The 19,214-nt window shown below is 34.8% G+C and overlaps 1 protein-coding gene and 1 pseudogene across 1 annotated transcript in view; both read right to left on the minus strand.

Annotated features, from left to right (window-relative positions):
* The window catches only part of TYR (tyrosinase), a 167,667-nt gene that overhangs the window by 115,244 nt on the left and 33,209 nt on the right, over positions 1 to 19,214 (minus strand). The window contains exon 2 of the mRNA XM_007490939.3: positions 16,162 to 16,378. Within this exon, the coding sequence (XP_007491001.2) occupies positions 16,162 to 16,378 (217 nt within the window). The remainder of the gene's footprint in view (positions 1 to 16,161; positions 16,379 to 19,214) is intronic.
* LOC130453832 (SH3 domain-binding glutamic acid-rich-like protein 2) lies at positions 11,458 to 11,917 on the minus strand (annotated as a pseudogene).

The following is a 19,214-nucleotide window of genomic DNA, read 5'->3' on the forward strand; positions in this document are numbered from 1 at the left end:
ATACTGAAATATTTTACTGCCTTGTATTTTCTGGGTGGAAAATGAGGCCATTCACTAAAAACTGTCTCTTTTTTACTTTTCTTTATCTCACATCATCAAGATGCCTCCTGATACTTTCCTCCTTTATTTCTGTCTCACATGAAGAATTAGCTCTTCCTGCATATGTCTCCTCTATCTTCAAAAAGTTCTTTATCAATCCATCCATTTCTGAGAGCTGTTTTCCCATCTTTCCTCCATTTTGTGTCTAAATTCCTTTAGAAGACCTCATATAATAGATGCTATTACAGTAGTTCTCCCATTGTAGGGAGTTTTGCTTTCTCCATTGGCCAATCAAATATGGCCAAGTCATAAATCTCCAAATTTTTGACCTAGTAATTCCAAAACTGACTATACTACAAGGATATAAAAGGAAAAAATGTAGTTATATACTTTTCAAAATATTCATAGTAACACTTTTTTTTTTCTGAGAGCAAATAATTGCAAGCAAAGTAGGTAGCCAGGATTGGAAAACTGTTGAATAGATAGTATTCTTTGAGATTAATGAAAATTCCTATACCATCAAAAACTGAAGGATATAAAAAATTAAAGAAATATATGTACTGATACAGAGTGAGAAAATAAGCACATGGAGAACAATACACATAGTTATTAAAATAAAGTAAATAAAAATAAAATCAAACATATATTTATGATGTTCAATTGTAGGCAAAGTGGAAGCATTAGGACAATTCACCTCCCTCATTTCCTTGGAGAGAATATGGACTATTGCACAGAGGAGTGTGTGAGTTGATTTTACCTAAATTTTCAGGGACTTTTTGTTGTTGCTGTACTTACAAAGAAAGCATCATTTCACAGAGGTATAATAATAAACAACTTTTGTGTTAAAAAAAAAGTTTCTGGGAAAAAAGCACTAGAATTACTACTATAGATTCCTTGAGAGTAAAGGCAAAAGAGAATATTTCAGTATTCAGAGTGGTAGACCATTGAAGCTGAAATTAAACTAATCATCTTGTCTGAGGAACTTACTGAAATGGAACTTGAATACTAGAGTAGAAATGACTTGCCCAAAGCCATTTTGTAGGCTAGTGACAGATTTGTGATTGGAGAAGCTTCTAGTCTACTAAAAATGGAAAGCAGTATTGTTTTGTGCATAATGAATTCTTTTTCACCCATTAGTAGATGTGGGAAAAGCTGATATTTTTCTATTGACCAATTTCATCATTTTTAAGCTGACATTTGAAAGGAATGATTACTATGTATTAATGTTTTCTAGTCATTTCACATAGGAATGAAGGAAAACAATATAAGAATAGTTGAAATACCACCTAAGAATAAAATCTATACATTGAAATAGACCTGCCTTAAGGCTGCATTTAACTTGGTCAATAATGGTGATATCTTAGGTGACAACACAAACTGGATCTTTTCTTGGTTATTGACATACAAAGAGAAAGCCAATGTCATATAGTAAGAGTAACTTCTTGTTGGATTAAAACAAGTTTCTCAATATTGAATTTTATTGTTTATTCTTTTAAAAATACAGAAACCTTAAAGTTTTCAAGTTTTAGCTTTATTGGTTTTTCTTCATTTATTCCTATTAGCAATTCGCTGCATGGTTTTTTAAAAATACTGTTGACCAAATGTCAAAGTTAATTTTTCCCACAAGCATTACTTCCACACTATCCTGCCTAGTACAATGGTGGGGAGAAGAGAGAGGAAGATGCTCATAGAGAGATAAGTGAGACTACAAAGGGGATATCTGGTTTTATATTTCTTTGGATCTATCACTTTTTGGAAGACCTTGATCTTACAGTTCTTTGTCTGTCAAATGGAGATAACAGCCTTGTTTGCTGCCCTGGCTCAAAAGAAGATTAAACTTAATGAATGTCAGAAAGAGCAACTTCTGTCAAGTCCTCAGGGTATTTCGAAGATAGTAATTTGGCTTTGCAGGATGAAAAAGAGGCATATGCTTTGCCACTCTCTAGAAAATGGAAGAAGTCATGAACAAATGTCCCAAAAGATTTAGTCTCACACAAATCACATCTTTTTTCCCCCCCAATAGTTCAATCATGAGGTGCATGTGGTCCAGCCTGTCTAAAAGGGTCAGGTAAAAGCTGATTTTCTCTTGTCAAATTCTAAACTCTGGCTATATAAAACCTCCTTTTCTTGCCTTCTACCTTTCTCATTTATGGAGAATTGCAGAGGGAGGAATGTACTATACTTTCTACAATTAGCATTAAATCAAACTGACCTTCTTTCTATTCCTCTCATATGAGAAGACTTAGCTTCTATCTCTTTACTGGATGTAACACATGCCTGGATTGCTCTTCCTCCTTACTTTGGGCTCATAGAGTCCCTCTCTTCCTTCAAGACAAAGCTCAATCACCATCTTAATACAAGAAGTATTTTCTGATTTCCCCAAATGCTAGTGAGCTTCCTCCCCAACTACTCTGAATTTAAACTATTTGGTATTTATAGTTATTCTCTTTATATTTATTCTGCATTTATGTACATATATGCTTGTCTTCTAAGGAAAATTATCATTACTTGTAGTATATATCATTATTTCCATAGGAATTTCTTTAATTTTGCCCAAGCTCCTTTAACCTTCTACTGTTGAGCTGATTCAGGTCACTTTTTAATCTACGCCTCAAGGCATCTAACTCCTTTTTGTATTTTGTTAAAAACTCTTACTTTGAAATACAAATGTCAACTCAAGAAATTTGAAAATAGGCTGTGTTGGCAATTTCCTTATTTGGTAAAGACCCACCTCCCCCTGTGACGCAAGAATGAGAAAATAATTAAGGTTTCCAAATCCATCTCCTCTTTTGAAATATCCACCAATGAGGACTGTCAGAGGAGGTCCAAAGGATGAACTATCAGGTCAAACAAAATGAGGAGAAAACTCCCTTTTTTAAGAGAGTTCAGCTCACTGAGAGTCATTCACTTAGGAGGCAGGTGGAAGATTCATTTTTTATGCATACCCCATCAATAAAAAATGTTATATCTTGGGGAAATGGGCTCATTTATTTGTTAACATTCCAGGTATTATACTTCTCCATTACAATATGAGCTTTTTGCAAGTAAGAATTATTTTAATTTTTTTTATATTTGTGTTCCTAGAACTTAGTATAATATCTGACACATAGTAAGTGCTTCTCAAACACTTCTCGATTGATTCATGTCTTTTACATCATTTATAGTGCATAAATCATCTTTGGTAATATACTGCAGCCTGCTTCTACTCAATATGCATTTCCTCAGTGTTCTCTGCATTATTGATGATTTTGTCTCTTCTGAGGCTGTGGTATTGAATAAATCATACTCATAAGATATCAATACATGATGATGCCCTGTGGAACTGTGCCTGTAGTGTTTCCCTTGTGACCTGCCAGGAAGTCTTGTGTTCAGATTCAGTCTCTGATTCATACTGGTATGATATGACCATGGGCAAACAACTAAAATATTTTAAGCAGCAAAATTCTTATCTGTAAGAACAGAAACAACAATACCTATAGTAGTTTTCTCACTGAGTAGTTTTAATGCTCAAATGTGATAATGGCTGTAGGGTGCTTTGCACACCCTAACAAACAATAGAATTGACAGCTATTTAAATCTAGCTAACTCACACTTTAAATCTGAACTCATGCCCTCCATGAAAACTTGCTTAATTCCTTACTTGATAATTATCTTACCTCATAGAGCATTTTATGTCTACTTGTCTAATTAAATTCACCTCTACCGCCCAAATGGAATTCTTTTAACTATTCTCTAGACACTTACTGGACACTCTCATTCATTCCTCAAAGAGTTAGTACTTGGCTCACAATTTTTATCTCCTACCCAACTTCAACATGCATGTGACCTCCGACTCAAGCACCCTAACCACTCAGTTCCTTAACCTACTTGCTTTCCAGGACTAACTCCACCCCACCTCAAACATATATAAAAATGCTTATACCCTTTATTTTGCCATTGCCCACAAATTTACCACCTCTATGTTCAACAATTCTGAAATCTCCTTACCTCACCATTATCTATTAATTATCCACATCTTCTTTTGTCTACTCTTACCAAACCTTATTTTTCATCTATATAATGAATGACCTCCAATCCTTAGACCTCTCATTTCTCTCCTATGTTATCTCCCCACCCCCCTAGTCATTCTCTCTTCTTTTCTTCATCTTATCCCCTTGGTAAAATAGCTTAATTCTACTCTATCCTCTATTATTAAGTACCTGTCCCTCATCACTTTTGTATCACTTCCATCAAATGCTGCTTTTACTATTATACACATTCTGCTGAAAAAAAGGTATAGAAAATCACATAAATGCTCTGGGTCCACTGTAAATTTATGTTGTATCCCCTCAAGGATTGCACAACTTTCACTGCTGCTAAGCAATCCTTCACTTATCAGCTCACTATCTCATTCTCCACAGTGATTCTTTCAAATGTTTTGATCCCTCTTAAAATCTCTCATAATTCTTCCCCAACCCCCCACCCCAAGCAGAGAGCCTTCCTTGACTTATATTTTACAAAAATACCTGGTCATTTGCCATGAATTTTCTCTTCTTCCTTCCATCTTTCTTTTTAATTTAAATTTATTTGTAATATAAAAATACTCATAAAACTAAGTCTTATTTCTGTTTATTCTTTCTCTGGAGATGGACATACACAAGTCATTCTTCAAACAATATTTGTTTTACTGTATATAATGTTCTTTTGGTTCTGCTCATTTCACTCTTCAAAATTTCATGTAGATCAATCAGAGATCAATCTTATAATCAGAGAGATGCAAATCAAAACAACTCTGAGGTATCACCTCACACCTAGCAGATTGGCTAACATAACAGCAAAGGAAAGTAATGAATGCTGGAGGGGATGTGGCAAAGTAGGGACATTAATTCATTGCTGGTGGAGTTGTGAACTGATCCAACCATTCTGGAGGGCAATTTGGAACTATGCCCAAAGGGCGACAAAAGAATATCTACCCTTTGACCCAGCCATAGCACTGCTGGGTCTGTACCCCAAAGAGATAATGGACACAAAGACTTGTACAAAAATATTCATAGCTGCGCTCTTTGTGGTGGCCCAAAACTGGAAAACGAGGGGATGCCCATCAATTGGGGAATGGCTGAACAAACTGTGGTATATGTTGGTGATGGAATACTATTGTGCTCAAAGGAATAATAAAGTGGAGAAGTTCCATGGAGACTGGAACAACCTCCAGGAAGTGATGCAGAGCGAGAGGAGCAGAACCAGGAGAACATTGTACACAGAGACTAATACACTGTGGTATAATCGAACGTAATGGACTTCTCCATTAGGAGACATTAGGAGCGGTGTAATGTCCCTGAACAACTTTCAGGGATCCAGGAGAAAAAAAACACCATTCATAAGCAAAGGATAAACTATGGGAGTGGAAACACCGAGAAAAAGCAACTGCCTGAATACAGAGGTTGAGGGGACATGACAGAGGATAGACTTTAAATGAACACTCTAATGCAAATACTATCAACAAAGCAATGGGTTCAAATCAAGAAAACATCTAATGCCCAGTGGACTTATGCGTCGGCTATGGGGGGTGGGGGGGAGGAAAAGAAAATGATCTATGTCTTTAACGAATAATGCTTGGAAATGATCAAATAAAATATATTAAAAAAATTTCATGTAGATCTTTCCATGTTTTTTTTCTAAAATTAATCTGCTTGTCATTTCTCATGATGCATTAGTATTCCATCACAATCATATGCCACAACTTGTTTAGGCATTCCCCATTTCTTGGGCATCTCTTCAATTTCCAGTTCTTTGCTACCATGAAGAGGGCTACTATAAATATTTTAGAACATATAGGTACTTATCCTTTTTACCTTTTCACATTAGGAAATAAATCTAATAGTGGTACTGCTGGGTCAAAAGGCACACATGGTTTATAATTTCTAAGCACAATTCCAGTTTGCTCTCCAAAATGGTTCAACTGGTCACAATTCCAACCACAGTATTTTGAGGTCCCCATTTTTCTCTATCTTTTCAAGATTTTTCATTTTGTCCTTTTATCAAGTTAGCCAATCTGATATGTTTGAAGTGATATCTCAGAGTTGTTTTGATTTGCATTACTTTAATCACTAATGATTTAGAGTATTTTTCATTACTTGTATAAAGCTTTGATTTCTTCAACCAAAAACTGTCCATGTCTTTGGATAATTTATCAATTGGGGAATGGCTCAATTTTTATATATTTGACCCAGTTCTTTATATATTTTAGCATCTATCTGAGAAATTGTTTATAATTCTACACAGTCTGCCCTCCCCACCACCACAACTTACTGCTATCCTTCTATTACATTAGTTTTATTTGTACAAACCTTTTTTTATTTAATGTATTCAAAATTATGTATCTTACATCTCATAATGCTTTCTAGCTCTTTCTTATCAAATATTACACAGATACCTTCTGCCACTAACTCCTCCTTTATCCCTTCTCACATGAAGAAGTGATCCTTTTGCTAAAACCTCTACATGCATAAGGAATTTTATTGCATCCTATCTACCTCAACCAAATGCCCCCTTTGCCATTCCCATTCTATCACTTATTTTCAATACCTATCTACTTGTTCCTTCCTTAGTACCTAAAAATATGCCTATATCTCTTCCATCCTGAAGGGGAAAAAACAAAAAAGACTGTGGTCCATCCCTGCTATTCTATACCTCTTCTACCCCTTGTGGCAATAAACAAACAAACAAAAATAATTGATTTGGGCCACTCTCTCCCAGCTTTCCCCATACAGAATCATTTATAATTGAGAAGAATATTAAACAATACCAAGGGAAAAAAGTAAATGAAATAGATCGCCTAGGTCTTACAGAAAAAATGAAGCATAAACTGTCTCCTATTGTCAGTGTGAAGATTTTTTCCCCGTATATCATAATAATAACATCATTTCCTGAATGGTTTGAAAATCATGATGTAAATTTGAAAACTCTAAAATAATTCAGTTATAAGATTTTTCTTGGAGAAATAAAAAGCAATATAATAGAGTATTCCCACAAGACATTTCAGCAATATTGCTCTGATGAAAATAATATCTGTGACTTCAAATTAAAATGTCCAATGTAATGTTAAAACAGGCCTCCTTCTTCAGCAGGTTATTATCAAATCTTAACTGGAAAATTCTCAGCAGCCATGTGATCTGTAAAAATGGCCTGTTTCTGACACTAAGCTTTAGGAAACAAAATATTGACTAGGAATTCAGTTGGCTTACATGGTCATCAGAACCAAATGTGTTTTGGTTTTGCTAACCTATTATACAACAATTACCTTTAGTACTTTCTTGAGTATTGGTTTTTACAATATTGTCTGTAAGCATGCCTTCTGCCTGATACATAGAATAATGCCACTTTAAGTTAAGCTAAAAAAATAAAAATCACCTCTTAGTTGTATAGGAACTTTCAAATCAAATTCTATTTGAAAATCTTATTAAAGCATTCGTGTATTGCTTTCCTTAGTGGACTGCAAAAATCAAAGTCATCCTTCTCTACTAACAGGAATGCATCATTTCTGAGGGACTTATGAGAAAGAATGCTATCCACATCCAGAGAAAGAACTGTGGGAGCAGAAACAGAAGAAAAACAACTGCTTGATTGCATGGGTCGATGGCGATATAATTGGGGATGTAGACTCTAAATGATCACCCTAGTGCAAATATCAATAGTATGGAAATAGATCTTGATCAATAACACAAGTAAAACTCAGTGGAATTGCACATCGGATATGGAGGAAGGGAGAGAAGGGAAAGACCATGAATCATGTAACCATGGAAAAATACTCTTAATTAATTAAATAAAAAATTTCAATTAAAAAAATCCAAGTAATTCTCAGTCCAGGGGCCAGGCTATTTTTGAGATATCTGGTCTTATGCCACTCTCTCTCTCTCTCTCTCTCTCTCTCTCTCTCTCTCTATATATATATATATATATATATATATATATATATATATATATATATAAATGTAGCTTCAATAAAGGGATATTTATCAGTTATAGATGATACAAAGATGGAAAGTATAGATAGCATACTCTGTCAAGACTCTTCCCTCTATAGTCTATGCTATATACGTCTACTAAAGTGCTATTCATTAATGAAGGGTTGTCCTTCAATTGGGGAATGATTGGGGAACAAATTGTGGTATATGATGGTAATGGAATACAATTGTGCTAGAAGGAATGATGAACTGCTTTATTTTGGTAAGAACTGAAAAGACCTATATTAACTGATGTGGTGTGAAATGAGGGGAGCCAGGAGAACATTATACACAATAAATGAAACATATTAGGATGATCAAATGTAATGACTTTGCTACTAATAGTAATGCATTGATCCAGGACAACTCTGAGAGATTTATGAGAAAGAATGCCATCCACATCTATAGAAATAACTGTTGAAGTAGAAATGAAGAAGAAAATATATGATTTATCACTTGTTTATATGGGTATAAGATTTGAGGTTTTTGTTTTAAAGGATTATTACAAAAATGAATAATATGGAAATAGATTTTCAGTGATAATATATGTACTTATCAACTCCAGAGTTTGGAAGGAAAGAGGGAAGGGAGACAACATGAATCATGTAACTATGGAAAAAAGTGATATTCATTAAATTCTGATCTGATTGTATCACTTTCCTAATCAGTAACTCCAGTCTCTCCTATTGTCTATAGAATAAAATATGAATTTCCCTGTTCAGCTTTTAAAACACTTCATAATATTCCTCCCACCTATATTTCCATTTTCATTGTAAATTCTTCCCCGTCTCACTTTCTATAATGCTTCCAAAACTGATATTCTTTCTGTTCCTCACATAAAATATGGCATCTTATGTTTTTGTGCCTTCACAGTGGTTGTGTGTCTATCATTCCACCTTGTCTGAAATTCATTCCCTTATCTCTGCCTCATAGAATCCCTCTCTTTTCCCAATATGCAGCTCAGGCATCATCTTCTACTTGAAACCCTTGCTGATCTCTCACAACTAATAATACCATTCCAAATAACCTTGCATCTTAGTATTTTACATGTATTATCTCTTTTTTCTATGTATATTTATCTATTTATTGTGTATTATCTCCTTCATTATAATGCAAACTCTCTTAATTTAATTGCAAATATGTATCATTTGAGTAGTTTTATTTTTTCCCCCAACACCTTTCACAGTGTCTAGAATATAAGTGCTAAATAAATGCTTGTTGATTGGTTGATAACAGAGTAAAGATCCAAATTGATTTGGAATGGACTGAATTGAGTAACATGAAATTTGTAATGTGGACAAATGTAAAATATTATACCTGAGTCCAAGAAATTAATTTCATAAGTACAAGATGAATTAGACATGATGAGATAGCAATTTATCTGTAAAGCACCATAAAACATAAAAAGAAAAATGCAATATGGATTTCAGTTCAAGAAGTTACCTTCTATTCCTCTAATATAAGTACAATAATTATTGAAAAGAATTGAAAAGAAAAAAAGAATTATTTTTGAGAATTGTAATTTTTAGAACGCCTTCAAACATTAAATTAGGAGCTGGTACTCTAAATACTTTCTTCAATGACCAATGAGTCCCTTTTTAAAAACTTTGATTTTGCATGTTTAAATGAGTTATTAACTAGAGAGACAGATTCAGATATATAGAGGGAAGTGAGTAAAATAAAAGACATTGACACAGCATATTACCATTTCATCATTAAGTTTAACCAGTGTAGCAAATAGATCTAGAAATTGCTTCAGTCAGCAAATAATTTATTTGTAAGCCAAGTGGAGAAAGATGAAAACCAAGGGTAGCACCGCTAGTATAAATTTTTGGTTAAAATTTTAAGTAGTCAGCGATTGGAAGGAAGACTATGTGCAATTTCACTTTATAAAGCCATGAGAAGCACTGGAGGGAAACACAAGTTTATAGAAAATTGGGTAAGGTTTCCTAAGGACACTGAAGGATAAAACTAGACATAAGAGGGAATAGATAAGAATTAGAAAAACACCTCAAGATTTTTATAACAACCTATTACCAAGTAGAATGGAGTTACTACATTTAGACTCTGACACAACTTTTATATGTGATAATCTTTATAAAGAAGCAGAAATGCCTCTATGGAAAACAAAGATGAAAGAACATCTGTGAGAGAGAGAATATTAACAAAAGAGATCTGTGCTATATGTTACACAGTTTTGAGGGCATTGAGCGACTGGTTCTTAATTTACATTATTTTATTTTATTTTGTATTTTAAAAAACCTTTTATCTTAAAAACCAATACTGTTTATTGATTCCAATAGAAGAGCAGTAAGGGCTAGGCAATGTGGGTTAAGTGACTTGTCCAGGGTCACAGGTCTAGAAAGTGTCTGAGACCAGATTTGAACCTAGGATCTCTCATCTCTAGGCCATACTCTCAATTCACTGAGCCACCTAGATGCTTTTTTTCTTAATTTATTTTATTTTATTTTTTTTGGAGGTATCAGTATCATTTAATATGACTCATCAATGGGTACACAAAATATATCTAACAGAGCTCCCTTTTCAAAAAATATAATCCCTTTACCAGAAACAGTAAGTAGCTATTGGGGAGAGGTACACTAAAAATACGTGTGTGTCAATAACACATATGTGTGTATGTAAACATACACACACACATATATATACAATACATTTCTAAATCACAAAACCTTCAGGTAAGTCAAACAATTTCCCTATAAACTTCTGGTTAGGTTAATGCATGGTCTTCACAATTTAAAACATATCTATTTGTCAAGTGTCTTATAACAAAATGGAAAAGCTCTTTAAAGAGGAGAAAAAATCTGACACTTTCCAAAAACTTTCCAAGTTTTCAGTGCTCTAGCAAAATTTTCCTCATTTGTACATTTTCCTGTGACAATGTACTTAGAATCCTTTTTATAGTATGAAGAGCTCCTATTACAGTAAGCAGGCTGTAACATCAAAGGTTATATGTATGTGGTATTTACAAATAACAGAAGTATTGCCATTCCTGGTTATGAGCCATTTTTCTTCATCACCCTTATACTAAGCATCATTTCCCCCTCCCGCCTGGCTCAAGAGATACAAAGGTTCTAATAAACTAATTTCAAGAACATGATCTGGGCAGCTTTAGCTTAAAGGAAAGCATGCCTGATTAACGTGGGTATCCACTGTAGGAGAGTAGGGATGCTACACTTATCATCTGGTGACTGCCATCCACTTATCTTAGAAACTATGAAGGAAGACTACCAGTATCCAGTAAATGACTCCCCGAAGACTGCATCATATGTAGGTAAATCGGAAAATAAGGAACAATCCACCATATGGCCAATTTGATTTATAGGTTTTTGTAATGCCTAGTGGTCCCACATCTTTGGAAAACATTTCTTCAGTGGCAAGCAAAGTGCTGATGATGCATGCGGCTTTTATCACAGTGATCCATCCATTAGGTAAGCGGCTGTTTGCTGAACACTACCCTTGCTCTTCCAAATGTGCTTCTGCCCTCTTTGTTCTCCTCCTTCTCCTAGGGCTCTACCTTTGGTGGCAATCTTGCTTTGAGGCCCAAGAATGAAAAGACTGTTGCTTTCCTTTGATTCAAAGGAGCTGTCATAATCACCACAGTCTAGATCTCCATTGAATATTTGTGGTGGTGTTGGATTACCCTGAGCCGGTTTTTTTCCTGGAGGAATGTTCTTGTACATCCACTGTCTTTGCTCCTCTGACATTGTGATGTCTACCTCCTCAAATTCTATCTTGTTTGCTTCCAGAAAACGAACTACATCTTGCTGTTTCATCTTTATCTCCACAAAGCCTGAGGAAGAGGCGATGAACATTGTCTCACTTCATCAGCTGCCCCTTACCCAAGAGGAGACAGAGGGCTAAGAGGTGAGGGGTGGTTAGAGGAGGAGGAGGAGAGCTGGACAGTCCTCGCTGTACCTCCAGTGACTCTACCTTCTTAATTTATTTTAAAGAAAGATATCTCCTAATAAAAGCAGAAGTAAACTAACTTCTGAATCCAAAACAAGGATCATTTTCATTTTACCGTATCTACCTCTATAAGTTGCTATGAGACAAAGTCAAGTTTTATTTACAGAAAATATGATAAAGCTTTTGTACAACATCTATAACAATCATAGTAGCACATGGTGGGACATAAGATAGGGCTGGCCTCTCTGAAGTTCACTACTCCGTTGGGCCATTATTTTGGTTTTTAAAGGGTTAGGACCTCAGGATTATTTTCAGGGCCCAGTGATTCTGGATACATTCCTTTTGGGCTCAAGAACCTAGAGTCCAGATTTTCCATTGATTCAATAATCAGTAAACCAATCGTTAACTCAGTATATTCCTGGATATCCTTAATATTTAGTTAAATTATTATAAACTTGGCTTGTTCTGGGACTAAGAGGCTCAGAATGCAAAGAAAAGGGCTTGACCACATTGAATGACTCATCTTTTATTCCTTTATTCCATCTGTTCTTAGAGGCATGAACCTCTCTGAAGGGTCTCTATCTTTGGGAAGCTGATATTAAAAGATATTTGGGGGCCAGAACTGATTATTGGCAATATAGTAATCATTGGAAGCAGAGTTTTTCTCCCACATTCCCATGTTTTCTGCCAGACCTTTACCATATTTCTCATGTATAAAATAAGCAATACAGTTGTCCCTTGCTATATCATGGTTCACGTATTGTAGCTTCATTATATTGTGGGTTTTAAAATGTTATAATTCTGTATCATGGAGTTTTCACTATATCATGGGATTTTGCAGATGAATACCATACTGTATACAATGGAAATGCAGTACGCCACTACCACTTGCCCATTTGCCAATGTGAGATTGTTCATGGCACACTATTGGCTAAGTGCTGTGTTCTGTATCCTGGGTGCTGATTTGCTCAGTGACTGTAGCATTGGTCTGTTTGCTCTCCCACTACTTTGTGGATTGTCATCTATTATGGGGGGTCTCTGGAATGTAACTCCTGCACTAGGTGAAGGACCAGTATAATATGTGCTATCTATTAAATTGTATATTTTTTATTATTAAAAATGTTAAAGCAGAGACTTCCTGCTTAACACAAGTGCTGAATTAGCTTCTATTCAGTTCAATCCAATTTAACCAACATTTATTAAGATGCAATATTTGTTGGGGCTTGAATAAGGTCACTTGGGACAGAAAAACAAAAATAATAATAACTTCAGCATGCAAAGATACATTCCAGGAAAGGGGTATAGTGCATTAAAGTGACATGCAAACTACTTACAAAGATAATAATAATAACAATAGCTAGTATTTATATAGTACTTTTAAGTTGCAAAGCATGTATAAATATTATCTCATTTGATCTTCACAATAATCCCTAGGAGATTGGTATTATTATCTATAGTTTGCAAATGACAAAACTAAGGCAGATAAAAGTTAAATGATTTGCTAAGGGTCACAAGGGCTTATAAATTTTTGACTAGATTTGAATTCAAGTCTTCCTATCTCCCAGCAACCAAGTGGTACAGTGGATAGAGTACCAGATCTGAAATCAGAAGACTCATCTTCCTGAGATCAAATCCAGCCTCAAGCACTTATTAGCTATATGACTCCATGAAAGTCACTTAATCCTTGTTTGTCTTAATTTCCTCATCTGTAAAATGCACTGCAGAAGTAAAAAGCAAACCACTCATATTTCTGCCAAGGAAACACCAAATGGGGTCATAAAAAGAGTCAAATACAACTGAAATGACTGAACAACAATTTCCTGTCTCCAGGACAAGAACTCTATCCACTGTGCTACCTCTCTGCCCTATAAATATAACATAAACATATAAAATAATTCTGAGATGAATGAAAAAGCTAACAGGGTTCATTTCAACTCTAAGATCCAGTGATACTTGGCACCTACTCCTACCAGTGCCTGTCATTATTTCCTGTCAAGTGTCAAAGATCCCCCACTAGAAGGCACTTCCTGGTATTGCCTTCCAAAGCTAGATCTTGAAATTTCCTACTATTTCCTTTCACTCCCTAGAGCCGTTCTTGTCCATTCAAAAATAACTTGTCCTGTGTCATAATATTTCATTTATTTATTTATCTGATATTGCTTCCTAAAGCAAATTATCTGTTAACCAATTTTTAATATTTAATATAAGAAATTTGAGAATGGAAGGAAGAAAAGACTTAGGAATACAGAGGGCAATGCCTAAGCCTAATTTTTCTGTAGCCTCTGTGTCTAGCATAATGGCTAGTACATAATAGATATTTGACAAATATTTGTTGAATTAAATCAAAGTTAAACCATTTCAAGGTATAACTAGTCACTGCTGCTTAATATACTATGTTTCTCAGATTCGTTTTCATTTTGACAAAGGATTCATGTAAATACCCAAAAGAATGACTCTTTAATGATGGAGGAGAAGGAAGAAGGAAGGCAAAAAGATTTCTTAGCAAGGAGAACTTTTCACAATCAATCTTCTTACAAGGCCAGTTGTGATGATGGGCTTTTTTATATGAACACAAGTCTTTTTTATGTAGTTTATAAATGTGAACGTCCTTGCTCTTTATGTCTGCATTGGTGTTCTGATTTATAGCTAGGGTTCAATAAATAAATAGGGAAAGAGCACAGAAATTGTTCCTTTCTATTATACTGTGAATTGTGTTCCCTTAGCAAGTAAAACCAGTATAACAGCTCCTATATAGTAGGATAGTGCCTCTTTCCCCTGGTCATTAAGCATAATACTCATTTCTTTAAATGTTCATCCAAACATCATCTTCTTCTTCAGGCCTTTGTTTATGTCCCTAATGGACAGTAATTGTTCCTAGTTGAAAATTTTCTTAGATTAGCTTTTTTTCCTTAACCACATTTAATGTTCTATCATACTTATCTCCTCTAATAGGCTAGGCACTCCCTACCTAAGAGGAAAGACTGGGCCATTTTACACCATTGTTTTCCCAACACCTTTATATTTCAATTGATTAGTTCTTTGATAAAAGTATTTTGAATGAATAAAATACAGGCCTAATACATTCCTAAAGCCCACCTGAAAACAAGTAGAATTAACTGAAAAATGCCAAATTTGAGGAAGAATATGTCCAAAAAAAAGTAAAATATTTAAGGCTGGGTAAGGGGATATTAACTAAATTAATCAATTACCCCCACTCCAACTGAACAAATGAATATATGTGTTTTCTCAAGGAATAGCATCTCTGTTGAATTATACACTCTTTCAAGTGTATTAGATTAGTTGATAAAAGTCATTAATCAGTTTGGAAGGAGTGAAAGCCACTAGCTGAGATGAAGTGATCCTATACAGCAAGTGTATTGGGTTTGGTTAAAGAGACTTGAGATCTTCTTTTATGCAAACTAGAGGATGTTGCATAAAAAAGCAAACCAATTTGGAAGCCAGAATTTGAGTCAAGTCAACAGTTCCAAACAAGCTCCTGAGAAGGAGTCACCTTTGGGGGAGAGAAAAAGAAGAGCTTCTGTCTCTCCAAACCCTGACCTCACATACTTCCTGTCTTCTTCACCAGAGATGACCTTATGAATCACAAGAGATTTCTAGAGTCAGCTTTCTTATCATCTTTCTAGTCATGTAACTAAAACAGCAAACTAGTGGTAGTACCTACATGAGGAATGAATAAAAACTAGACACAGTGAAAAAAAGTAGCTTTAGAATTTTACAAGGAACCCAACAGAAATACAACATATCTGTAGGGACTCTATGAGTGCTCCAAGAAGGCTGGATGGACTTCTAGCTAAAGGATTTCCTGGAACTATCAATCACCATCTTTGTTTCATGTCCTACGAACTTGAATCTATATATCCCTGGGTTCTTTTTGTGCTGCTGGGAGAGTGTGACCTTGATTTAGAGAGATGATCTTCCTATAGCACCTTAGTAAATATTTATAATAAAAATTAATTAAAATTGGTGGGCCAATTGATATCAGGTGATAATTAAAAGGCATGCACAATGGTGAAGACTTGAAAATTATAGTATTAGATATGTTAGTCACAAGCTTTCAAGTTTCCCTTAGAACCCCAAGGACAAATGTAGCTAGCTGCCTCCACAGGACTCAATTGACTAGTTATAGTGTTAGTCTGTTTGGTCAGCTTTAGAGACAGTAATACAAAGGTACACATGAATAGAACTGAGTTACCTTCTAGTGTGTTCCTAAAGCTGAAATTAGCAGCTCTATCCATGGAACCAGTTTCATATTGAGTTAGGCTTAGGCAAGATTCCACATCAGCTGATGTGGGAAGTCTTGGCGTTCTCTCTCGGTCATGGTTCCCAGGGCTGCGGAGCAGGGGTCCTTCTTCTGTTGCATTACACAAGGCCTGCTGGGTGTTGTATTCTTCTGATTGGCTGCAGATAACCTAGACAAAATACTTTTTGATTAAAGGACTTTCTCAACTGTTAAAGTAAAAGATGGGGATGATATTAGTGAAGTTCTATAATTGATTAATGACCTTGGCTAAGTCACTTTTTATCCCTCTGCTAATTTCCACATGACAAATCAAAGCACAAAATTGTGTTTATATATTATCTGATATAGCATACTTAAAAATGAATATGATATTAGAATACTTCATTGGAACTCCTAGTGTTTCTGCTTATTAATTCTGTTGCTGTGGTGAGTCACTCCCCTTCTCTGACACTCAGTTTCTTCATCATTAAAATTAGAATAATAATGCCTGCATTACAATTTAAAGGCTGGCAATTAAATAAGATGTATGCCAATGTTTTGAGAAGCATTATATATCCATTTTTCCCCTTTAGATTCTGAAATCTTTCTAAAATAGACATCTGAACTATCCCCCCCAGTTGCTTAATTAAAAACATGGATCATATTATCAATCATTTCTAATACCCTATATTTATGCATCTTCCTAACTCTCAGTAAAAATAAAATAAAAAATAAAAATGATTAATTATTTGGGGAGAGGGTAGTATGCTTTTTTATTGATTTTTGGAAGAAAAATTTTCTTTATCTCTCTTAAATGAAGTAAAGAGAAACAATTTCTCTTTCAAAGTCATGGGGTGGCATGAGAGGTGAACCTGGGCTCCTAAGGTGAACCAATGGAATGTAAATTAGGGGCAGGCTACACCAAGCTGGAAGGGTGGACTTAGTGATGCACTGAAGGTTTATTTTTTTAACTAAACTAATTCAAGAAAAGCTGACTAAAATTTTGGCTACCAGGTGATGAGTATTTCAAAAACAAATTCATGAACCATCTGTTAAGATATGAGATTTCTGTGATCTGATTCAGCAGAGAGGTGGGTGCTTTATAGGTCAATATTGAGCCAAAGAAATTTCAGTTCCCAAAGTACTGGTATGTAGGAGGAGGAAGAGGAGCAAGAGGAGTAGGAGGAGAAGTAGTGCCAGCAGTAGCATCAGTAGTAGTAATAGTAGTAGTAGTAATAATAGTAGCAGCTTGCATTTATATAATGCTTTAGAGTTATTAAAGCATCATATATATATTATACAATTTGTTATATATGTATATCTACATCTGTATGTAGTGTGTGTGTGTGTGTGTGTATGCACATATAGCTGGGTGGTACAGTGGATAGAGCATCAGACCTGAACTCAGGAAGACTCAACTTCATGAAATCTACTCCAACCTCAGATATTTACTAGCAGTGTAACCATGGGCAAGAAATTTAGCCCTGTTTGCTTTAGTTTTTTTTCTCTTTATCTATAAAGTGAGATGGAGAAGGAAATGGCAAACCACTCCAGTATCTCTGCAAAAACAAAAACAAAAACAAAAAAAATCCAAATGGGGTCCCAAAGAGCCGTGGACATGGCTGAAAAACAATTGAACAATACAGTACATATGTGTATGCATGCATACATACACATATATAGATACAGAATTTCATTTGATACAAGAATCTTGAGAAGTTGATACTATTATTATCAACACATAGGGAAACTGAGGTTGACAGATTTTAAGTTAATTTTCCAGGATTACACAGCTAAAAAGTATTTGAGTAAGGATTCCAATTCAGATCTTCCTGATTCCTGGTCCAAAACAATCCATTGTAATTTCTAGCCATGGTAGAGGGAACACTATAAATAGAATTAAGGGATTTCAGTTAGGTTCAAATCCTGGCATTACTATTTGCTAATAATAGTACCAGAGGCAAGTCATCTGATCTTTCTAGACATCAGTTTCCTCAGCTGAAAATAAGAGGGTTGGACTAAGGTCAATTTAGGTCTAAATCTATGGACTTATCTACATTATGTATAGTCCCCAAACTCAAAGGTGAGATATAATATTTGTCACCATTTATTTACAGATATTGATTTTCTTAGTGCTTAAGACCAGCATAAGGTAGTAGAAGCAGGACTATTTTAATTTAAATCAATGTAATTGATTTATTGTCATAGCAACAGAGGATAGTGATATTTTTTATTAAATATGTATATTTTTGAACATGATTATATAAACTTGCCATTGTTACAAAACAGCATAAGATTAGATATAAAAGGCTGTGTAAGGAAAAGTCACTGTGGTGAAATGGGAGGTACACTGGAGCTAGTACAGGCTCTGCTATATTTACTAGCAGTGGGATTTGGGATAAATCCCTTTCCTTCTCTGAGCCGGGGTCCTCAGCTCTAAAAGAGGATAGGTCAGTGATTCTCTTTTACTTCAGAGGTACTTTCGGTGGCACTATTTGTTCAAAGGCTTTTCAGGAAAAAAAAAGATTTTGAAGCTTCAGTGAGATTTACTGATACATTTGATATATTAAGGATCTATATGCATAAATGTTCATAAATGCACATAGGTAATATGAAATACATATGTATATTTGCATGTATCCAGAGACACATCTATATTTATGTGTATACATAAATGTATGAAAGAGCTATAATTTTTGTGTGTATGGGGAACTCTCAGTGTGGAAATTCCATCAACTAATACAGATCTTTGTCCATTACTTAATAGTAATTATTAAATTAATCCCAGGAATTGCCTGACATACTTAGAGCTTACCTGGTATGTCTATTATCACCCATTTAATATGAATGAATAAAAGAATTAATTAATTAATTAATGAAAAAAATCAAGGTTAAACCCAGTGCTTGGCACATATTAAGTGCTTGATAAAAATATAATCTTTGTGTCTCTATCTTTGTCTCTATTCTTTCTGTTTCTCTATCTCATCTCTGTGTCTCTCCATTTTTCCTTCCTTCCTAATCCATCC

Source organism: Monodelphis domestica, chromosome 4, assembly GCF_027887165.1.
Source record: "Monodelphis domestica isolate mMonDom1 chromosome 4, mMonDom1.pri, whole genome shotgun sequence".
NCBI classification, from domain to species: Eukaryota; Metazoa; Chordata; class Mammalia; order Didelphimorphia; family Didelphidae; genus Monodelphis; species Monodelphis domestica.